Genomic DNA, 25091 nt, shown 5'->3' with positions numbered 1-25091 from the left:
ACATAAATTTGAAAGCACCGGAAGTTAAATCGCTTGATTCAAACCATATCAGACTGACAGTATAATGTTTTGCTCATAGCATGATTAATTATCTCACTAGAGTCAGTGGTTCAACTCTCGGTGTGTGCTTTCATTAGCCACTCACATGTCGGTGAATCGGTCATTGAGCCGAATGTTTGATGATGATTTTTACAAAGGTGAATCAAATGATCCATTCCTGTTGTAATTCACTACCAGTGGCAGACTGGCCATCTGGAGTGCTGTGACTTTTCCCAGTAGGGTTCTTTTCGAATTGGGCCAATGCAAAAGAACAGAAATTGAAATATTCACTGGGCCGTGGATCTGATGACAGACCTGGTGGAGTGAAGAAGACTCATTACAGTTCATGCTTCACCTGCTTTCACCACAAATAAGAGCTTATTTGATGTCATTTACAATGCCAATATTCATAAATGCCACAGTGTCTTGAAGGGGCAAAGATTTAATCATAAATTACTTTTATATTTATATAAAGTATTATAAGCATAGAAAGATCACTGAACATGCTCATGCCTGATGGTGTGTTGTTGAGTTTTACTTCAGTTGTTTAATTCCTCACAAGCAGTCACGTTGCAGAAAAGGGATGAGAACTAAGCAGTCAAACAAAAAGATGTTTTTTCTGAGTGCTGGACTCAAATTCTATAAGTAAACGTTGCAAAAATGAGAGATTAAGTCGCTTTGTTACTTTATATCATCTAGCTGTTTTGCTGCTGTGGAAAAGAAGCAAACCCTGAAACACCAAGGACACATTTAACCATCTCAAAGTCTGGGCTTAAAACTGTCAGTTCACAACCAGGTGCTGGATGATCTGGCTCCATTTTCTAATTCAATAAATAAAATGTATTAAATAAGTTCCACCTTTGTTAAATGCCTTATACACTTACATAATTTAATCAAAGCTTTCAGAAGTAAACAGAAGTAAACACTCTTCCCCAGATAAGCTGTGGCAGTTTTATCATTTATTTGCTTTATCAGATAAATGTTATTGTTGATAACAGGTCTTCCTCTGTATCATTCTGTCACACTGTAGAAGCTAGATAGGTAGAAAACCTCCAGCAGACGTTAAGGCTTTAGTTTTGGTTTATCAGTGACTGTGATTGCAATTCTAATTCAGTCCTTAATTTAGGTGCTTTAACCTTGATTGGACAGCCGAAGTCATTTATGGGGTTTTGATGAGATGGTCTAACTCAGAAGCGCAGGACATTTTTTCCTTTCATTGCCAGCTCCTATTGATTATAGGCCAGCAGTTGTAAAGAACGACATTGAAATGAAATGCATTTCAAAGATTTATGTCTGATGCCTGAAAATTCTTGAGCTGATATGTTGGACCTGTGTGGAAACAATGGAATGCGCATTTTCCAAAAAAAGGGAATTTTCCACGGTGTTTAAGGACACTTTGGCTGTTCTCTGTCAAATTCTATCAACACGTTGTTGAGTTTTACTTCAGTTGTATAATTCATCACAAGCAGTCACGTTGCAGAAAAGGGAGGAGAACTAAGCAGTCAAACAAAAAGCCTTTTTCTTCTGAGAGCTGGACTCAAATTCTATAAGTAAGCATTCCAAAAATGAGAGATTAAGTCGCTTTGTTACTTTATATCATCTAGCTGTTTTGCTGCTGTCGAAAACAGGCAAACCCTGAAACACCAAGGACACATTTAACCATCACAAAGTCTGGGCTTGATGTCAGTTACTTAGAAAGATGAAACATTTGCCTGTCCTCAAAGAGTTTAAAGTGTGTGCGGATAGCGTGAAGGTTTTACTTGTGTCTGTAAAGGATTTTAGAGCGTTAACTCTTATTTTATGTGTATTATGCGTGTGTGTGTGTGCTAGTAGGGGAAAGTATACCCTCCGTGATACTTTGAGTCAGTCTCAATGCTATGCTTCGAGCAAGAACAGTAGCAGCTTAGCCACTTCTGAACCTCCCACACTCCCAGCGCACCGTCTGGCTACAAAGAATCTTTTTTCTCAGAGGAAACAATTCCAATCTCCTTCTCCGATTTCCCACGGATTTTCTAAATGCAGTTTTCGCACTCTCTTTTGGCAAGAGTGTATGATTTTTGTTCTTTATGTTTTCTCTTCCTTTGTTGTAAAGCTCCACATGGTGATTATGCTAACAAATTCTTCTAAAAAAAATGTGGAAGGAAGAAAGAAAAACATTTTGACCAGTCAAGCAGTCAGTGTGGAGTGCACTGTAGAAACACACACACACACACAGTGATTAAAATGACACTAACAAGATTTGAGGCCTGCCCGCTGACGTGCAATGAGGCATTTCAACATCCAGACTTGTTCCTGGGTTTGTGTTTGCGTGCTTGTGAGTTTAGAGGTGTGTGCATGTGTGTAGGATTCGTATATTGAAGCATCAGAAGGCGGGGGGGTAGAAGAAGAAACTGTGACCGAAAGTCGTGGCAACAGTGACCAAATCATCTCACTGGTAAATGTCAAAAGTCAAGACCCAGCAGAAAGATCAAGACTGCATGCAGACACCACCATTATACTGTTACCAGAAGGAGAAATTCAAAGGTGAAAGAGGAAAGAAAATGTGAACGACTCAGTTCCCTTGTTTAGTAAGTGTTAGTCAAAAAAAATGCAATGAAAGGAAAAGGTAAGAAAAAACTAAACAAAAAAAGAAAAACAAGAAGAAAACCAAACCTGGGCAAACTGGCTCACACCAACTTGAACCCCTTGAAAGAATCTGGGAATCGTCCAACAATCCCAGCACCGCTGCATCCACTGCAGGGCCAAAACTCTTGTAGAAGGGCCTATCATACACCACAATTCACTTTGAATTTGCATCCAGCAGAGCTACAGATTCCCGCTGCAGTGTAGCCGTGCAAAGTTCAGTTTCAAGAGAGTGCTTTCGATCGGAGGTTATAAACACCGGCCCTTGTCTTGCATTTTGGCCCTGCTGTGGGGAAAGGGTCAATCAAAGGCCTCCACTGTGCCTCGCTAAAATTTGGCCAGTGAGGAGGAAAACATTAAAAAAAAACAATCCGATGTGAAGACAGAGAGATCAGCATCCCTGCAGCTCTCAGATCAGCTCTGATCCCAGAATGTGTGCATGGGTGAGAGAGAAATGTATGTTTCTGTGCATGCGTGTCTGCAAGTGTATCCATCCACCGGAAGAGGCGTATGAGACTATATGTGCATGCATATGTGCACTGGGACAATGTGGAATATTGTCAGGGAACTAGCATGGCTCACAGTGTGTGTGTGTGTATGTGAGTGTATGTGTGTGCAAGCAGTGATCACATGCTGTTTGCTGTATTCCTGCTGGGTGTGATGGAGTATTGTGTTGGGTCACCAGTGTGTATTCATCATATTGACTGGTAAATATACATGGATTTCCATTTCATTTGTGCAAACGTCCACACATATACAAGGCGTGTGTGCTTGTTTGTGTGTGTGTTGTCACTGTGTTAATAGACTCACCAATGACAACAGTGGTGATTTGGTTCCTGCTGGACCCGAGCCGATTCTTGACCTCACAGATGAAGGTGGTGTTGACAGCATCATCCACCTTCCTCACTGTCAGCTTGTTGCCCTCCACCACCACTGTTTCTGGCAAAGGACCAGAAGCCCTGTTGATGGGAAAAGATGAGAAGGAAGGCGAAGCAGGGAGGACATAAAAGTGAGGTCGTGAGTACAGGTTTTTGGTGAGATCACAAAGGATCAGAGCAGAGAGGAATGGAAAAAAGTAATGAAGAAGTAAAGCAGGAGAAGTAAGTCATTGTGTAAATCAGGGATAACAAGAAAAGACGAGACGAGACGGTGGGGACGAAAAGGAAGCAGTGACGAGGTCATATATTTGGAGAAATTGGATAAATAAGATGAGGGGGAAAATTGAAAAGACAAAATCATGAAAGAAAGAAGGAGAATAAAGAAAAAAAAACAGAAAAAATGGGAAAAGACAGAAAATGTGGTTTGAGGAACATGGTTTGTTGCTGCAATATTCAAAGATGGCAGTAATGTGTGAAAAATCATGCGAACAGCCATTCTGTCTCCCTGCTCAATATTCATAAAGAGAAAGCAAGCCATCTGTCCATCAGAACGACTTTTTTTTCTTTTTTTAAAAAACACAAATGCATTTGAATGTCTACTTAAAAAAAATATTTTGCCAAAGCATGGCAAAGAAACATCCTCTGCCAAGGCCAGTGCCCCAGTTTTGTGATTTTAATGAAAAAGTTCCAGATCTGTACGTAATTTAGTGGGTTTTTCCTTTGCCCATATTCTTCCTCTCGGAGAAGTTTCTGTGTAATGTTGCTGATAAACAACCAGGCAAACAGGCCTTCAAAAAACCCCACCTGGCTCATACACCTGGCTCACCATTTGCCCTTAACTACCATTACAGCGAAAAAGAAGATTGTCAGGCACATTTCTGCAGGGATTACAACTAAAACCCAATTTACAAGAAGGTTAGGAGTAAAATGTAAATAAAAGCAGAAGGCAATAAGACAAAAAGCATCCCAGATATCCTGATGGATTAAGTGTGACCCTTACGCAGTCCAGGTGATTGTTGTGGGCTCGGGGTTGGCGTTAGCCAGGCAGACCAGCGTGGCATCAGAACGGCCAACGTACCAGTTGTGGTCGTATCCCTCAATGGACACAGAGGGTAGATCTGAAACACAGAAAAGAGTCACAATAACTTTGAATTTAATCATTTAAATTACAGAAAAATGTTGGAAAATAGCAACAGCGCTAAAGTTTTGCATCAGTTTCATGAACTCAAACAAACAAAAACCAAGTTCAGATTTAATCCTCATGTATCCAGAGGGCATTAAAAAAAAACAAGGTAATCTTAGCACAAAGAAGGCTGTGTGTGTGTGTGGAAATTTCAAAAAAGCCTTCCTTGTGGCTTTCTTTCCCTTCAGGTTTGAAAAAGAAAAGCAAGTGAGAGGACTATAGGTGTGAGGAGAGGACAGTGTGTCAATGAGAGTAAGAAGAAGCAGGACAGGATGGTAAGTGTGTGGTGTGATGTGTGTGTTCCTCCTAGAGTGCGCTGACCTATAAAAGCTGATCTGAGTTACACAGTAGACAGGAGACATGATCCTTCACACCATCACTAAACTAACACAAACACAGCGAGGAATCACGCTGTGTGAGCATGCCTGCTGCAGGTCTCCTATCTCTGCGACCACCAATTTTAAGTACAAGGACATGTTTTTCCACTCCTCACTAAAGGCTACTTCTACTTGAAATTTACTTTGAATTAAGTTTAAGTTGGGATTTCAAACAGATGAATGAGTGTCCCCTCAAAAGAACTACATGTGCATGACATGCACACACACATAAAGTACACACAAACAGGGCACGATGGAAAAAGTTCCTCGACTCCATAAAAAGCATAAACCTTGTTTGATGAAATGTGACCTCTATTTCCTGAACTGAATAAGCAGAAAAAACACTGATGGATGGGTGGATCCCCTTCAATGGACTGCTCCTGCTTATTTAGGTTGTTGCCTGAGAGTTTTCTTGCGACCACTTGCACATACCCATCAGCAGAAAGTATCCCATGCAACAAAGGCAACCCCTAAACCTGAATTTCATTTCAGCCAGAGGATTAAGTAACAGGTAGCCAAACCTGGGAAGTAAAGTCAGTGAAAAGTGACAATTGCTATTTGAACCCAACACTTTTTTTTTTTTATCAGCAGTAATCTTCAAAACTTTATGCAGACATAATAAATGCTATGATAAAAATCACAGACACTTGCAAGTGATCAGTACAGGACTTCCACAGATATACATATCTGGAGGTGTTTTTGCTTTTTATTTAAGAAAATGCATCTTGTAGATACTAAATCTGGGCACGTGCATACAGTACATACTGAGATGTACACTTCTTGAAAGGTAGTTAAGATAATTTAAAAGCTTGACTTGCAGCCATATCACTGTGAATGTCACAGAACAGTCAGGGGTCTTGTCCTCGTAAGGCAAGTGCATGTAAGAACAACAATTCTCTCAACAACATTTGACATGCACGCTTTGATTGTGTGTGGATGCCACCTAAAATTTAGAGATTACAAAACCAAGCTGAAAGAAGACAATCTGTTCCATCTTTGCAGTAACCGGCAGCAAGGTCACACCGTTGAGACGATGCTGGCGGCATTCCTAAATCTCTTGAAAGCCACGCTGAACCTGTGTAATATTTTAATCCCATGCAAATTAGAATGGAATTTAATGGATTCATTTAAAGCAATGTGTGTGTGTGTGTGTGTGTGTGTGTGTGTGTGTGTGTGTGTGTGTGTGTGTGTGTGTGTGTGTGTGTGTGTGTGTGTGTGTGTGTGCTTATTTGTGTGCAAAATGTGTGTTTGTGATTTTTTTCTATGCACCCGAGGGCCAAAAGACCTAAAAGGACAAATTAAAGAAAATTCTTTGGGGGCATTTTCTTCATCTTACTTCTTAAGCGCTCTCTGTACAGTTTGGGTTTACTGCAGATTGAACATTCTGAGTTTCCATACGCATCTGCTTCATCTGTCCTCATATTGCATGTAATTAAAGATTTCTAAGTGCATGCATTTGTCATAATCTGCTGATAAATTAACAACTAAGGAGAACCAGCAATGAACGCAGAGCCCATTAAGGATGCTACAATTAATAGTGCGCAAAATCCTGCAGTTTTATAGCTAATCAGCAAAGGATTACACTCCAAAACAGGATATAAGCAACAGGCTGCTGGATGCGTTAGTTGCTAACCAAGGATCTTGTGGTACAGTTAGACATACCGAATAAACCAACCTTGGCTGAGTTTGCTTTTGGCTGGTTTTAAGCTCATTACCTCAGTTATTCAGCAAAGAGTTCCAGCAGTGGACTGCAACATGATATACCACTGTAATTTAATCAATTCCAAGTACACAAATACTGTCAGCGAAAACTTGTCCTTGTTAGATCATGATGTGCATTCACGAGGCAGTTCGCAGTCTTTCTGCGTTCATTTGCACCACTATCCCAAACGTGTTGTCACATATTCTGCAGGTTTGCTATACTATTTCGACAATGGCAATGTAAGATATAGCAAAATACTCTTATTTGTTTATTTTCCCTAGAAAATTACTGTTTAGTCAACTTTATTTCAATTGCAATTTTTCCCCTTGTTGTTCCCACCAGTGGGGCCCTGCCGTGAATTCAAGTAACACTGCATTACAGAAACAGTATATAATGCCTCTCAGTTAGTGGTAAAGCACTTGCAAGTGACTGTGAAAGTTAAGGGCTCCAGGTTCTTTGAAAAGCACTGATCTGCGTCTGAAATTGCATGCACTTTCAAGTTATTTAAAACTTTAGTTGGTCTTGTGATCATTGAAATAAAGTACCCCGTTAGGGAACACAATTCTAAGTGCTTTGTTCAAGAGTGTATATATGTGTGTGTCTTCCTTACACTCCACAGATAGCTTGATAGGGTAAACCCAAGGCTGCTTCTGTGTCTTCTGGTTGACTCTGCAGATCACTTCCCTGCCGTTGTCTGCCGGTGTAGGGACCAGCCGATACTCGCTGCGTACCGTCACCGTGCCGTCTGGCCCGCTCGTGGTGCTGGTCGAATGATTGCCTCCGACTGGCGCCAACCACTCGATCGTGGCTGCTGGTTTGGCGTCCGCTGCCTCACACCGGGCTACCACCACCGACTTGGTGCCAGCTTGGACAGTCACACCATTGGCCGAATTCTTGGGCTTGGCTGGGGGGATGATAGATAAAAAAGACAAGGGGGGGAGTTAAGTAGGAGAGTCCAAGACAGAAGGCACGGAGAGGGAAACAGAGAGAAAAGAAAAGTGGCAGTGCAGGGAGAAAGATAAAAGAAGGGCGGTGAATGGAAAGGGACATCAAACAAGAGGCCCAGGGAGAGAAGAAGAGGGAGGAGGGCAGGGAAAGCATAAGAGGAGGAGGTGGTTCAGTTTGTTGTGCATATATACTGTGGCGGCATCCTACTGTGGCTGTAATGAAATACCGAGAGAAGCAGGAGGCCCTCTGGTGTGACTCTGGGCCAGTCCACTTCATAGGGACAGAAAGAGGAAACACACATAGATCCGTAAAACCGCATACACCAGCCAATGCAAGTGTTATAAAGAATCATAATGTTTATACCATGATATGATATGAAAACCGTGTGAAAATGGTCAATTTTATTTGGATAAAACAATCAGTTTTGAGTTACTGTCACCAAAAATTGCTTTGCTGGTAATTCCCAATTGAATTGAAGCCAAAATCATACTAGTAGTTTCAACAGCAAAATGCACGAAATTGCTTTCCATCTTTGTAACGTTAGGTTTGTCAAACTGTATAGAACTTCTAGAAAGTGCCAATTTTCCATGAAAACGTCCTCCCCTTCTTAGAACAAACTGCTACACTATCAATCTATCAGCAAATGTCACCAAATTCCATTATTTTGTGATGTTAAGTCTTGAAATTTCCTTGTTTTGTTACACCCACTCACCTCAAACATGCATCATTTTGTACTGCACAATATGATTTCATAAATTCCCCCCAAACGCCTTTAAATCTGTTTTATGTGTCTGTAGGCTATGCAGAGAGACAGTAATGGACATGCTGAAATTGAAAGATTTTTCATATCAAGAAAAAGTGAGGCAGTTACCAAAAACAGCGTATCGCCTCCTGATTCACTGAGGCTTCTGTTTTGTCTGTCCTCGTCGGTGGATTTCTTTTCATTAAATGGCTCAAGAAAGAAGTCCTTCACTCTAAGGACAGACAAAATCTTTATCTCTGCTGCAAACTCCACTGCTCTAAATTTTAAAAAGTGCCATTTGGTTCCTTAATGTTATAAACAACCAAATATCCATGAGAATAAAAATACAAGGTACTATTAACTTGCAAAACAAACTTTAGCCTTTCCAACAGTGGTAAATGCTTTCCATTAATACTTAATTTAAATTTTTTTTAATGCACCCATTAAAGGTGTTAATTTCAGAGCCTGGTAAGACCAGCACTTAAAATAATAATGAAGTTGTATAAATTCACGCCACACTTTGATTTGTTCACAGGTATAAAGTGCAGCACAATGTTTCACATTAAATTCAGCTCCTATGACATGTATGTAATGACAGCGAGCAGTCTGACGGCGCTGACCTTAAAAAGAAAATACATAGTAAGTCTATTTTTTCTATTTTTTCCCCACTTTATTTCATGTTCTTTCTCAAAGTTTAAACTTTGGGTGTAAAGTAAGAATCTAGAATGCACAGCATCAGTAGTTGAACAGTTAGATATTTTTCCTCCTTTTCTGCCTCTTTACAAACTAGTTTGAAATGTAATCATGGTTATTACATTAAACTAGCTGTGAATAAATATGCCTTCAATGAAGATGTCAGTTTTATTAGTTTCTAGTCCACCAGAATCCTCTGAGGTTTTAACCAGAAACTGTCATTATCACTGACAAGGGAACATGTCCACCTAAATCATGGAGAGCATTCTGGACATGCTGTGCTCCATGTAAATACCAGATTGGCTGTCACTTCCTAACTATCCTGTGCACATTTGCGGTGCTGGAGCATAACCAGCAGATTCTGGCAAACCCACTACCTTTGTCTCTGTTTTTGCTTTTGTTAACCTCATTTTTTTTCTTTAATTCTGCTCAATGCCTCACTTACATATGGATAGACAACACTGCTTCAGTCAAAATGGCTACTGTCAATCAACTTGTTCACGACGAGTGTTACATTTAAAATAGCACAGAGCAGCCAAAGAAATGTCTAGTGGGCTACTGTCCAAGTACTCATGAAACCTAGCAGTGTGGGTAGTGTGTAACTGTGAGGAGGATTGCATCTAATGTGCATTTCTTTCAATTTTGAAATAAATCCCCTCAAATTAAAGCATTTTATGTAGCATCCAGAATCTTAAATGGAATTTGGTGAACCACCAGTCTTGAAGAACAAAAACAGATTTGTTTGCAGGTTAAACTATAGAATAAAAATATGTATCTGGAATCATTTATGGACAAATGCTTCCACTAGCAGCTGAACACAGAAGCATTGTTGTTTCCATTTACTTACTCTTGGTTACAAGGTACAGTATCTGCTGGCTATGCTTGCAGTGCCCACTTCAACCTCAAGGACCACGTATTTTGGAAAAAATGAATGAACTCACTTTCTTTAAACGAGCCTGTCAATCACTGCTAATTAGACATCATTATCTTGCTGCTGCCTCTGGGCATTTCCAAGATTTTTTAAATGGGTGCCAAAAGGGGAGACCATGAACATGCTCATGTGCAGCCTTGTGTGTCATTACAGATTTATTATGTGAAAAGTTCTGTTGCACGAGATTTTAAACATAATTCTGTGTTGGATAATTGTTTTGCAAAGTGTTTAGACTTTTAACTTAATTAAAACTTAAGTACTTAAGCAGCTTAATAATGCACAGTATAATTAATATATATTTAAACTATCCAAAATAAATGTAGTCAATATGCAGAATGACACGTTCCAGATTCATGTACATAATATTCTTGTCTCATAATATGGATTTTTTGATCTGTATATCTGTTATGTTGCAGTTGTTGATGATTTTAATTACCTACATATATTAAGGGAGTTCATCTGCAAAAAAATCTAAAGTGCAATAATTGCATCCGAAATAAAACAGAGTAAAAGCTGAAAGCAGGGTAACATAAAAATATTTAACTCAATGACAAGTACATTAAACCTCAGTAAAGGACATGAGTAACTGAACTGTTGCATTCCTTCTGGTCCTATCCAGGCTCTCATAACGATGGTGGGGATTCTCAGATTAACTCCAGTCCAGTGGCTTTGTTGAGGGCCACCGAGGGAAGCCAATTAGATTTGGTCAGGGGGCACTGGGGGAATGGGGGAACACTCCCTGCCTCTCTTTTGGACTGCCTTTGTGTCGTAAGGCCTGCATCACCTCTTTGACGAGAACACGGTTGTGTGCCGTTATAACTTTCTTTCTCCTCTACGTTTCTGTTCTAGCTGCTCACTGATGATTGACTGAGGCCAGCTCTGTCTGTCTATCATCCTTACAATCTAATCCAGTTTCACCTCCCTCCTTATGTTCCAGCCCTTAAAGTCAGTCATAACAACATAATTACACATCAAGGCTCCATGCTACTATGCAGATTGGTACTTGTTTCAAGCGTAGATAGCTCAATTATCTGGAGTTTTTTTTATGGTAGACAGACAGACACTCATTTAGATTCTTCTTCTTATATTTCTCTACTCTTATTAATAATAATAATAATAATAATAATAATGGACTGGATTTATATAGCGCTTTTCAAGGCACCCAAAGCGCTTTACAATGCCACTATTCATTCACTCTCGCATTCACACACTATTATGACACTTTGTAGTCTTAATCATCATACAGATGAGTCTGTTAGCTTTGACAGGTTTATTTTAATTGACTTCAAATTTAATAACAAGAAAATCTAACGTAAGCCAAAATTAGCATCACATATTACATACTTGCACATTTTTTTCTGAAACCTGAAAATCATATAGAAGAAGAAACAAAAGGAAGGGAAAACGAGCAGAGATAAAGTGAGACAAGAGAGGTGAGGGAGAAACTGGAGGAAACAGAAGCCAAGAGAGGAAAGAGACAGAAAGAGACTGACCGGGCAGAGAGTAAAGCAGGATGGCAGAAAGGGGTTCGGATTGATCTAGCAGTTTAGACGAGTCAGGAGTATCCGTCCCTGATGTGTTTCGTGACACTGCATTCAATTGAGCCTGTTGCTACTCCTCACATCAGTCTGAGGCGAGTACAGAGCAATTAGAAGCCAAGCGGGAAGCCATGCTAACAGAGTTAACAAACGCTGCAGCCCCAACACCCATCCTTATCACAGACCTCCGAACACGTCACCACCCCCCGGCGGTAATATCAAAAGGCTGAATGTCGGAAATTGACAGGGAGAAAGGAAAAATGCATTAAAATAATGTTTCCAAACACAGTTAACTGCATGAGGTGTTTGGTTTATAAAACCAAGCACTTAGAAAGAAATGTGTTCAAAAGGTGAACGCATCATACTCCCCACATGCTTCATTTTAAGTGTTCCAATTGCATTTCAATTCGTGTTTTGACCAAAGACTTTGGTAATCATAACAAAAGCATTGCAGTTAAAAACTTTTCTAAACTCTCCCAAAGCAGCAAATTTATTTGCCCTCTAGAAACAATTAGATTTCAGAGCAACACATTTTCAGAAGAGACCATTTTCTCGCCTTCCTTTATATAAAGATTTGTTGTGAAGCCGTCACTGTACCGATAGAGATTCTCATCACTGTTCGGCAGGGATGACACCTACCCTAACTTGAACCCATGACTTCTCTAAGATTGTCTCTTCACAGAAGAAGGCCTCTCACTGGAAGGTTGCCAGACTGAATCATAAACACGATGGGGCTATCTGCCAAACGCAAAGATTTGAGAGTGTGAAGCCAACTGTTGCTGAATTAAGGTGGCATTCGGGTAAGACAGCTGACATCTGTCATAGTGGCAGAGCTTGTGTTGAAACCAACCAAGCACCAGAAAGCAAATTAGTGAAGCCAAGTACTGACCTATATTACTGCTTATATTTGGAGATTGAAGATTCCACCATAGAAACATACCTATGGAACCATAACAGTTTGATTATGAGAGTAATATTCAAATTGTGTAGATCAGATTAGAAGTGGTTTTATGTACATAGTTTATACTTCATACATCTTTGAAACCACGATGGTTATGGAACCTGTCCTAATCTAATTCTCTAAAAACTTTCAGAAGTTCACATATGAAAATTACTATATCCAATCTTCATATTTTACAACAGCAGACAGCACTATGTACCTAATGTGTCAGTCACACCACAGTAAAAGCAGGACAACATCCTCTATAAGAGTAGGAAAAACAGGTGGTTGCCACATGACTGTATTGGTGATTCTTTACATTTGGCAACTGGTTGCCAATAGTTGTGGTGACCAACTCAACTAAACCTCAACCTCTGGGTGACCATTTTCAACCATAAGGCGACTGTCAGTTACCTGACAGGAGGTAACCTGCCTCCAAACAGTGACTCTCGGTAAAGTTTTGCAAAAAACCGCTGTCTAATTTATGAATGCATGAGAGATTGCCAGCACACTGCAATCAATCGGAGTCAGTGACTGAGTGCAACTTGTCTGTGATGCAACTCTTTGCAATCGGACAGTCTACTCAGCTGGCTGGCAACTTGCTGGATTCTGGTTATTTTTCAAAATAAAAGCAAGCTTGCTGAATATATAGCATTTTGCAGTTAAATAAAACACTTACCGCAACTACCACGTTATTCATAGAGGAATGTCTGAGCTTATGTTTCAGATCTACGAGGTTCTGGATGAACTCCAAATTTTAAGCAGTAAATGTGATTTTGTGCATCAGAAATTTCCGCTGATTTATCAAAGACACAACAGAACGCATATAATTGCCATGTTTGAAGCAACTATTTCAAAGGCAATGAGATGGTAATATCATTGCACATTGTTACAACAACTTTGGTTGTGCTGCAGTCTTTAGTGTGACTGTAGCATGTAGCTTGAGACTCCACACCGCGTTCGCTAGTTGATCTGACCACTTTTATGCATGTGACGCTTAACTGCAGCTTTTTAGCCTTTTAACCACTTCCAATGGAGATTTTTAATATAAGCTACTATAACAAAATAACACAGAAACAGAGCCAGGAGAACATATTGAGCAGCACTGCCTGGTGGTATCCAAGTTTCCTCTGTGTCTCCTTCTTTAAAAACAGATTTATTCAGTGCCGTGCCCTGATGAAGGGCAGACAAGTGATGTAATTTTTTATTTTCTACTCTGCTGCATAAATTAGCCGGAAATCAATAAAGGCTTCTGGAACTTGTTAAATTTTTGGAATTCATGTCTCATCGGCTGCCCAGGTTTGTAAACACCTTGCCTTGCCACACTGCTGCTGAATATTTCCAGTCAGTGTTGGGGAAAAAATTCTGTTAAGTTCTCTACCTCAGCTCAACTTTAACAATACATGAATATTCAAGCAACACAAGAATAATTTAACCTCCAATTATTCTGCTGTTTGTGATGTTTTGACAACTCATTATTGGCTGTTCTAAATGTTGACAAAATGCATTAATTTAAGCAAGAGACTAATTTAGCTAATTTAAGCTTGAGAGCACTGGCTAAGTGCCATGAATGAAACAAATAAATAAATAATTTCCAGAGTCGGTATTGTTATGCAAACAGTGAAAGCAGAAAACAGCTAATTTTGACTTCTAAGCTCAGCTCACTTTTGCCTCTGAAAGCAAAATCTAAAAGCACCTTGAGGCATCACATTTCAAGACTGTGTTCGACTGCATTTAACAGCATTTTGACTGATTCATTGTTTCTCCTCGAGGCCAATTGTAAACTCAGCAGCATTTCTCCCTTTTATTTTACCCTCCCATGTCAGGTAACAACTCAGAAATAGGAGAATGGATACTGTTCCATTTCATACAATTTGTTGCTACATTGCAATATTTGTTATGGTGTATGCTGACTGACAAACTTGGCATTCAGAAGCTGCCTGTGTGCTTGTTTTATATGGGCTATATTATATAAACACATCAAAATTTCAGTTTAATTAACAGATTCTGGAAAAAAACAAATACATAAATACACTGAACATGAAATGAGCACTGTCCCTGTAGCCCAAACAGACTAAACTCTCTCTTTAACCTTTATTCATCCAGCAAAGGTTTGCTTTACTTTGTCTTTTCACCTGGGAGCTGCCCAACACTGCTGCTGGCCACCACGCAGCTGCGTGGATCTATTGAGGTCATAATACTCTACAAAAGGATGCCTGAGACAAACAAAGCTGAGGGTGGCCAGGCTAATTTAGTCATTTTCTTAGTATCACTTGAAATAATAAGTCAAATACTCATTTTTGAATAAAAAAAACAAAAACTTCAGCTGAAGAAGTGCCTCACAGACATCTGATTTGCAGAGTTAAAGTAGAATAAAGCTGCAATAAATTTACAAATGAAATTGTAGCGACTGCTGGAGTTATTAAGGGCACTGTGTTTGATATTTAAAAACCAAATTGTTACATTACGAGTAATTAAGAAAATATTTTTTATGTTTCTATAGCCAGTGTTTGAAAGTTAGTTAAAGAATATTTTATTCCCGAGCAGAAAAACGTGGCTTATTCAGTGTGCCAGCTCGTATTTGTGCAGTTAGTTTAATTTTAGTGATTTGTTTAATTTGTTTATGTTTTTAGTTACCCAATAAATAAAATTACAGTTTTCAGTTTTATACATGTGTTTGACAGATTTAAAATATCTGTGTTTTCTTATTGTTTCTAATTATGACAGTTGGTCTAATAAGTACGTTGTTAGATTATTTTGATTTTCTTATTTAAGAAAATCTTAGTTAAAATTAGTTAGATGTGCAGTAACTACATATCTGTTTTTTTAATTAGGTCTTGCTCTATTAATATCTATATGAATATAGATATGAGTCTCTGCTCCTGGTTCTTTCTCAACTCAGCTCTCTGTTTCTTACCAGCAACTTGAAAAGGTGTTAAACAATGTAGCACTACACCTAAGTCAGAAAATGCCATGCTGCATTGGAGTAATTTGGCTATATTTGTTCAAACTAAAAAAGGTTCTGAAGAGAAAATTCATACAGGGCAGCGTAGAAGTCAGAGTATTAGACTGGAAGTATTTTATCTGCAACATTTAATAAATTATAGAAATAGATAACAAGTCTTTACAGGATTTCTGCCAGAAAACTTAAGACCAATCGATGTGAACAAACCCAGAGGACATGTACTGTGTGGCACAAACAAATACATTGGTGGTTTTATTGCTACTCTCTCTTGCTGCGAGGAGAGAAAGAAAGACGCCGAGGGAACGGTTGATGTCATTAACAAAGAATGATGAGTGGTTACCACAAAAACAAAGGAAAAGGCGGCTATGAGCTGAACAGTTAAAACTGTAGCAAGTCATGATATTTCTCTCTTTTTTATAATTCCACCAACTTTTTCAAATGTTTTTAAACAAATAGCTAACTAAGACACTGGGCTAAGCTAACTAGGATTGCTTGCATTAGCAAGTATCATAAAAACAGATAATTAAACTGGCAGGACTTTGGGCCCATTACTTGATTATATTATTAAACAGCTAATAACATGTAGATATCGTTAGCGAAAGCATGTTTCCAGTCACCAGCTCTGCCAAAAACCCAAAGCCCACAGGCAGGTTTGGTTCCTTAGGTGAGAGTATAATGCTGTGGCTGTCACAATACTTGTTTTTCAAAACAGTGATATGTAATTTAGCATATTAAAAGAAACATCGCTTTAATTAAAGATCCAAAGGAAATCAACAAAAAGTTATGTTTGCTAAACAATATTCAGTATTATAATTGAACGCCCTCATTTTGCAGCTCACAACTTAAAGACTTTGCATTTATTTAACACTGAAAATACAAAAATAAATGATATACCCAAGATCACCTAGTAGTAACTTAGCAGTACCACATTTCAATACACACAGCACTAAAATACAGTATGCACCAGCACCATGGAACAAGGAGTTTTTCAACAGATGGTATGGCCCCCACAGAAATCTGATCTCCACATCATCCATCCAGTCAATCTGGGATTACATGAAATAACAGAAGCAATTAAGTGAGCCTAAACTCACAGAAGCACTGGGGCAAGTTCTCCAAGATGTTTTGGAACAGAGTACCTGCCAAGTGCTTAAAATAAACAGAAAGTAAACTGTTGCTACAAATAAACCTTAAAAGGCATGGGTGGTTACATCATATATTATCATTGGATTTACGACTCTTGCAACTAAAGTCAACTCAAATCACTCCGATTTTACTGCTTATTTATTGCATTCGTGCAGTGTGGTGTACATGTTATGTTGACATTTTCTAGAGATTTCTAGTCTTCAGGTACTAAGTTAAGAAAAACTTAGCTAGATCCATTCATTCAGGTCACCGCTTAATCATTGCTGGCTGTTGAAAATCTGTAACTTCTGCCAATTTCACTCCATTGCTCATGGATTCAGGCCAGTGGCCCTCCAGTCTCTGGTCCATTGTTTTAACCTTTGGACCGAAACTCCCTCCTCAAAGTTTCACAGACTACTACATTTGCGTCTCACCTGCAATTGTATTTCTGTCCTACTGGCTATACTACATCTGATAAGATGCAGTATAACTGTCTACCATCCATTTCATATGGTCCCCATCCAGGACAATATGATATAATTCACTGCCAATTGAGTGATTCTTTATTCACACCACAATAAGTGGTAATAAGATTGGCTGGCTATGCCACTGCATCCAATAAGTTATAATACAATTGGCTGTCAGGATTATGTATTCACACTTAAATAAGTTGTGATATAATTGGAGTGCTGGTGGTTCTATATCAAATAAAATGTAATATGATTGGCTGGCAGGAGCTGCGGATTCAATAAGATCTAATCTGATTGGCTCATATGGATTCTATATATCCCATAAGGTAAAATATGACAGTTTTCCAGGGACTTTGAGGCACTTTGTTTTCCAAGTGCATTTTACATGGACTCTGTCCCAGAGAGCCTGGCACGCCATAGCTCCAGACAAAAGGCGAGTCAGTGAGCTTTCCAGCAGGTATTTCCCAGTCTAGCTCTGCTTTGCGCCAGCAGAAGCAGTAGCTTAGGAGGATTAGCCCACATCCATCTGCAAGTAAGCCAGAATATCTTTCCATGTTTTCTCTGCAAGACAGCCAAGTTCTGTATCTCCTCTGTTTTCTGTGAGGGAAGGTTCCAGGACGGATTTTGTATTGTTTTGCAAAGGTTTTCTCATAAAACAACTGAGTAAAATGCATAAACACATGAAAGGCAGTGTAAAACCATGAACCATTATAGCTGCTGCTTCTATAATGAGGTAGTGTAATGCAGTTTATTGTACAGTCGCCTTTTACAGCGCCTTGCATAAAGTCTGTGTGCTGTTTTAATGTTGCAGATCAGGGGCCAGCATTTGAAGCCTACACTGTGTCGCCACTCCAGTTCAGTTTCAAGAAACTCTTTGAAACAGGACTGCTAAGCACAACTAAAACTCACACTTTGCGCAAAAGAAAAGCACTCAAGATATGCTGTAGCTTAAAAGGATCAACGAGCGATGGGCAAATTTACCAGACAGACGTTTTAATTAGTAAATGTAATGTTTCAGTTCAAAGTCTGTCATCTTAGCTCATTCCCTTTTCCTGCTCCCATTATGACAGCAGTGCTAAATGTATGAGATCTTTATTGTACAAGCACTGATGTAGGCCATATTTTTATGGCACTACAAAACAATCAAGGGAACTGTTGTAATTCACATTCAGGCATGAAGCCTCCTCAGTGCCGTTAACTGAAAGAGAAAGACAGCAGCATCTGATTCCTTTGTAAGCGGAGTGCAAATGGGAGGACATGTGGGTGGATGAATAACACCAGCTGTCTACGATTACAAACAGGATGTGTCCCCTGTTAGAAGCAACTAAACTTCCACTCACTTTCAGAAATCAAGACGCTGAGGTAACGCGAGCATTCCTTCAGGTTTCACATTCTTGGCTGTAAGTGGTTGCGCAGCAAACCTTTTTTGGGGGATATCTTGGCAAAATAACACGATTAAAGGTGTGTTTTATTAGCGGTTTTCTGCTTCTGCTTTTTGTCCACCCATGAATGTGCAGACAAATATAACTAACTTACTTTGATATGAGGAAAAGTAATGAATGTGATGATTCTCACAGAAGCTGTGGATTTACACAAATTCTGCTGATTTCAAGGCTGATTAAACGTTGAGCTGCAGTGGACACTGACGTGCTGTGAAGAGAGTTAAAGTCACGCTGATCTAAAAACTATGGTAATCACACATGCATATGCATAGGCCATATTTGACTGTCAGAACAAGGGCCATGTTTTAACATGCACCGTGACAATAGGGTTAGTACCTTAACTATGTCAACGAGGCATGTGTCATCATCGCTGCTGCAACTCGTACCGCTGATCTAAGTCTGTCCTCTGAATCTGAATCTCCATTTCCCTGTAAAATCTCATGCTAACCAAAGACAGTTTTTTGTTTTGTTTTTTTAATTTTCCTTTTCCATTCATCTGATCCAAACACGAAGTGGGATGCAGCGCTGACATCTTTATCTATCTTCATTCAGTGCACTGTAGAGGCTCACGATGTGATCTGAATGTAACATGTACAAGTTATAATTAAAGTCAAAGACAGTGATTATTATGCAGCCCTATCAGCCACTTTTACTTACATAAGTAAATAACAGTCTGATTTCTGAAATACAAGGTTTCTGATATTATGTTAATCATTGTCTTCGAATAATCACAATAAGGACTCAATAAATAACTAAATGTATTATTTTGCCAAACACAACATTGAACAATTAAACTGCTTTTTGCATTTTCAATGGTGTTAAGAGTTTGATAGCAGAGGATGCTGATGTTGTGTTTATGCACAGAATCAGAGTCTGTTGATAAGTTATCAGGGCAGAGCATGTTTTGAACTTGTTTCATGCTGAAATACTAATCGTCCAGACAAAGTTGAGTAAGCAAGCCAACAAAAGCACCAAGCAACAAAAGCAACAGCTGAACATCTCATGTCCACACACAGCCCCATAACAAACACAAACAGCTGTACAGAGCAGACCCTTTGCAGGATTTCTCTGCTGTATCTGCTCTCAGCATCTGCGTCACCATCACAAAGTTCCTTTTGCATACACTCTGTAACACTTTGTAATTTTTCTTGCTCACAAGCAAAGTTCTAAACCAGTTGGACTGGATTCTAAACCAGTTAAGATGTTTCACAAGGGACATGCAGACTTTCTGCTTCAATTTGAGGCGCTGATAAGGAGAATTGCATGAAGTGCTAAGAGTAGTGAAATTAAATACATTTTTTATACAAAGGCTGCCATTTTCAGAGACTCAAAAGTAATTGGATAAACTAAGGTGATTCAAAAGATAATAATACTTTCAACAGAAACCTTTTAGTGCTTTACCATCAGTTTGAAAGCATGCGGTTTTTGCTATCTCTCTGATCGAGGTTTTGCAGCTTACACTGACATCTCTTAAGACCTAATGTTGTAGATTCCAGTGAAAAAATACCAAATACAAGTTCAAAGCTTGAAATAAACTCCAGATCTTTTCTCTGTTCAGTTCCTACCTGGCCATGAACCTGCTTATCAGTTACTCTGAATACCTGAGTATCAGGGAAAAATATATAAAAATTGCTTTAATTCCTATACAATGGTTGAATGCCTTGAATTAAAGCTGAAAGTGTGCAATGTCATTTTCATTGTTTGATTTAATAGCCAGTGTGACGGTGTAGACACAGAGGCAAAATTACATAAAGCTGTATCATTGTTAAACTACTTAAAAATATAGCATATGTACAAGAAAAAATTCAGTATAAAAGTGAACAAAAAAACTGACTTATTATGAACTAAACTGTGATTTTCAACGAGAAATTAAAAAAAGAACTATACTCTCAGCATATGTCTCTAAATGCCCCGAGGTAGGAACAGTGATCTTGGCAGAACATATCAACCCCACCACAGTCCCATATCGCGCACAGCTTTGGCACATATGCCTCCATATTAGAAAGTTTACACAAGAAGAGACTGAAACTGGCTAATTACAGCTTAACAATCATGTAATAATAACATTACACATGTTTTTACGTAATTAAACCTGGCATTAACAATCAAAAATCAAAGTAATCTTGTCCATTTCTTGAGAAAAGTCCAGATCATCAGAAGTATGAATATAAAAATCAACTACTTGTTTTCTCAATTTACGTAACAAAATAACAACATATCAGCAATGCTTCAAACTTACTACAAAACTTTGTTTAAATAAATACAAGCACAACATGAAAAGTACTGCACATACTCAAGTCTCAAACTGAGCCTTAGAATAAACAACTCATTTATTGGATCTTGCAGACTTCGTACTGATCAACTCTCATCAACCACTTCTCAGAAATTAACAATGTTTGTACACATAAAGGCCATTATCTGTAGAGCCACAGAATCTTTTTTGGCGGTCACTCTTGTTTTTCAGTCCATGTGTAACCAGCATCTACCCCTGAGAATACTCGTCAGCTGCTTTAAACTGCTTCTTCTTAGACTCTGGATCCAGTGGGAACTTGTTTTTTTCAGAAAGCTGTGATAAGCAGATGGCTGGGAAGGCACTTGTCAAGGCTGATGTAGCAGAACATCTTTTGAAAGCTTGTTTTATGCGCAGCTCTCCTTTGCAGAAAAGTGTAAATAGTGCTGACCTTAATGCGCTTTAACCCTTCGTATTTAGCTGTGTCTGAAACGTATAAATGCCTGCAGCTTTTATCAGAGGGAGAAAACGATTTTATGCAATCTTGTGTGGACACTTACAAAGCATGATGAGGGTGGTTGTCCCTTGTTCATTTCCAGTAGGATAGGTGGCGTACTCGCAGGTATAGCGACCGGCATCGGACATTCTCAGGTTAGAAATCCTGATGGATGGGTTCTCCAGACTGTTGTGAAGGAACACAACGCGGTCCTTGAAGGCCACATTAGGGAAACTCTGTCCATACACCGGGTGGTACACAGCAATGTTGTCCCTGTGCCCATCAGAGGGTTCCCATATCCAGGACACCTGATAAGAATCAAGAATTTATAAACGGCAGCGGTTACAGTTTGCCCGATTATTCTTTTCATTGCTTTTATTCTTATGGTACACAACTATAGCTCATTAAAGAAGATAAATTCGTGCAGCAGACTAACTTTTGACTCACATCATCCTAACAAGGTTCTTAAGCAGTCAGCAGCTCTTTCAATCATCTAATGAGGAGGTCTTTAAATACTGACACTGGAGGGCTGTAACCAGGAGATTAATAATGTTGCCACGGATTAACGTATGCCGTAGTGTTCTACATGTGCAGTAAATTGTCCCCATTATAGTTAGCCAAATTGAATACTAGAAGTTCCTTTTGTTCCTACAGTAACTGATTACTTTGAAGCTGGGATACCAGTAATCATTTTTAAAGAATCGTCTTTTGTGTTATTTTAATAGAATTTATTGCACTTAATTAGATTCACACCGAATCTAAAATTATGTTCATCGGGTCTTTGGCAGACTAACAAAAGTCTATTATAAACTGTAGCATTTTGGGTTTTAAGAGTTTTAAAACAGCCTCACTGAGCTGTGTTTGCAGCCACAGGTCCAACTGTTGACCATGTCGGTAAGTAGTGAAAAAAAATCAGCAGTTCAGACAACAATTACCAACTTCCTGTTGTTCGGCGTCTTCCCTTAATACACTGACAGTTTGTTTGTAAACCAGAAGGCATGCATGAATATTTATGGATGCCAACATTTTTGACATTTCTCTGAATACATATTGCAAACTGCTGTCCCTGTAACATGAAATCATTTGGCTTATAGCAGCAAAACGTTGAGTACAATTAAAGTTGTCTGAGTGAGAAGCCGAGAATCTGCTGCAAGATTAAATTAAATGTCTGTTAGACTTGCAGGCGCTCGCTCAAAGACCCCGCTGCTTTTTTTAAACAAACACAATTTTTTAAAAAAAAAGGATCATCTTAGAGATTTCGAATATGCGAAAGATATCGATATCTGGCCTGTGAGAGACACTTCCACGAGGGAGAACGCTGTGATGGTAAACCAAATTGATTTTATTTTTCTCTGCAATTTTCAAAGTGACAGTCAATAACAAACTGCTCGCTAAAGTGGTACACCAGGGAGCAAAGGGAATAAAGTTCATCAATACACATTTAGCAAACATCTATTAAATGTATGACATGTAGGATGGAAGGAAGAGAGCAAGCAGAGGAGGTTGAAGGTTGTGAAAAGGATGATGGATTGTAACCCAGATGTCATTGCAAATTAGAGGATGATTCTCTGCTGATTGAAGAGAAAATATCACAGAGGGCAATTTAGCCCGTCTGCATTTTTAGATTTTACTTGTGAACAAATTACCTATTGATTTCATACACAACTCAGACAGATCACACAGAATCAAATTGAACTCGTAAACAGCTCGTAGCACTTTGCTTATTCTGCTCGGCGTTGAAAATGACATCTGAACCGTTCAGGTGGCGTCAGATACGAGCTCAACTGGGACTTGATGAGATAAATTGACATCCAAATAGTCAGCTGAGCTAATTTTACGCCGTGTGTCCTCGAGCAGTTCTCTTCTGTAGACCAAGTTGGAATTAAACGAGCTAAAATTATGACAGAAAAAAAGCAAAGAGCTAACACCGCCCAGTAAACGTAAGTTACTTATCGCTGATTAGTTAAAGTCCCACATCATGCTTCTGATTGTTGCTGACAAACTGCAGGAGTTTGTTGCAGGGAAGTAACTGCATAATAGAAAGAGACAGCATTGTTCGAGCTGAGATTGCTGGTAATTTATTTACAATCTCATGCTGAGTAGACACAGTGGTCGAGGATGTGTTCAAAGATAGACTGCTAGCAGGGAAAACAGACACTGTTAACTTTCCATCAGCTCCAAAGTATCAGTTTTAACATGTTGAATCTTTTTCAGCTCACATGTATGTCAGTAACCTTGCCTGTTTTCTGTGGAGTGGCAAACTGGCGGCTTAGTGTTTGTTGGAACTTGAATAGCTGCTTCCATCTTTCTGAGATGGATGCAAACTGCCAAAATATCATTTAAAAATGTACATTTCTAGTTTAAATGTGAATTCTAATTGGAAAAAAACTTACATATGTGGTGAATTAATTGTTTCTACATGAGGATCATTTCATTTTTGAAAGGCTGAAAGTAACGGTGCTCTTTGTTGCCAACTGCATCCAATAATAAAACCTCTAAAAGCCTAATCAGCAGACCAACTCCACACAGAGTTTGGCTTATGTGTGCATCTATGTATGCATTTGTTTTTATCAGTAATAGTGTCTATAAATGTTGTTACATTTAAGTGAAATCTAACCCACACAGCTCATTTGCAGACCTTGTCCCAAGTTTGGTTTAAACTAACAGCACAAAACAAACAGTAAAGTAGAACCAGTAATAGAAACAACAATGACTAAAAGAATATAGATTTTAAAAAAACCTGTTTGTGTCTGTGTGCGTCAGATCAGGAACTAGGTAACATTTGAATTTCTCTCTTAAGCTCCAACCTTTCATTCTCGACACAACAACAACTATTTTTGTGTTTACAAATAAGAGCAACGCAGTGAGTGTCTTTAACAAGAGAGTTTCTAAAAATGTGCACCGTTTTCTTATTTCAAGTACAGAAAATCCCAGTCTGTGCTCTGCAATGCTATGCCAAACATTTTTGTAAGGTTAATTTTTGGGGAATTTTGTGCCTTTGTTGGAGGGATAGTGTGTCAGACAAGGTGATGGGGAGAAAAAGAGGCGGGGATGACATCTAGAAATCATTATGCCTTTAATAAATGGGCCAATCAGCCATCGATGAGGTCTGAATTGACTGCCTAGTGCATAGACGCTGTGAGGTCTTTCCCCTTTCTGGCAACCATAATCTCACAGGCCTTCATGCGGGAGCCAAACATCAGCTCCCTCATCAAGAAAGCACAGCAGAGGAAGTACTTCCTGCAGCAGAAACTCAACCAGCTGAGTTCATTGATGGTGTACTTCTGCTCCTCCATCACCATCTGGTACGCTGCTGTCACTGCCAAGGACAAAGGCTGACTGCAGCGTGTCATCAGTTTTGGTGAGAAGGTGATTGGCTGCAATCTGCCTTCTCTACAAGACCTGTATGCCTGCAGGACACCGAGTCGAGCATGAAAGATTGTTGCTGACCCCTCGCACCCCACATATAAACTTTTGGAGTCACTCCCCTCTGGCAGGAGGCTGAGGTCCATTATTGTGGTCCATGAGGAATATAAACCTCATAGCACAAGAATGGTTTCTTCATATCTGCAGCTGGAAAACTTGACAAAGCTTTGATCCCCTCCTCTCTGTCGCGTTGATGATTTTTATTTGTTCAATTAGCAAACCATTACTCAGGCTGCTGAAAATGTACATATTCGACTACTGCAGACTTTTATATTATATATTCTGATTCTGTGTCAACAAAGCTTCAAGCAGCTAAAACAAGATGATGTTTCACATGTTTAGCT

At 39.1% G+C, this 25091-nt stretch overlaps 1 protein-coding gene across 3 annotated transcripts in view; it reads right to left on the bottom strand.

Annotated features, from left to right (window-relative positions):
* The window catches only part of pvrl2l (PVR cell adhesion molecule related 2 like), a 325857-nt gene that overhangs the window by 171124 nt on the left and 129642 nt on the right, over positions 1 to 25091 (bottom strand). For all 3 annotated transcript variants that reach the window (XM_085445879.1, XM_085445881.1, XM_085445880.1), the window contains exons 3-6: positions 21386 to 21629; positions 7412 to 7705; positions 4540 to 4657; positions 3472 to 3620 (exon numbers count right to left, since the gene is read on the bottom strand). In XM_085445879.1, coding sequence (XP_085302005.1) covers positions 3472 to 3620; positions 4540 to 4657; positions 7412 to 7705; positions 21386 to 21629 — 805 coding nt within the window. The remainder of the gene's footprint in view (positions 1 to 3471; positions 3621 to 4539; positions 4658 to 7411; positions 7706 to 21385; positions 21630 to 25091) is intronic.

Source organism: Copadichromis virginalis, linkage group LG22, assembly GCF_057382275.1.
Source record: "Copadichromis virginalis isolate Kocher_CV1m ecotype Utaka linkage group LG22, C_Virginalis_male_GT1.1, whole genome shotgun sequence".
Classification (NCBI taxonomy): domain Eukaryota; kingdom Metazoa; phylum Chordata; class Actinopteri; order Cichliformes; family Cichlidae; genus Copadichromis; species Copadichromis virginalis.
The sequence above is the reverse complement of the archived record's forward strand: the minus strand, read 5'-3'. Positions and strand labels throughout refer to the sequence as shown.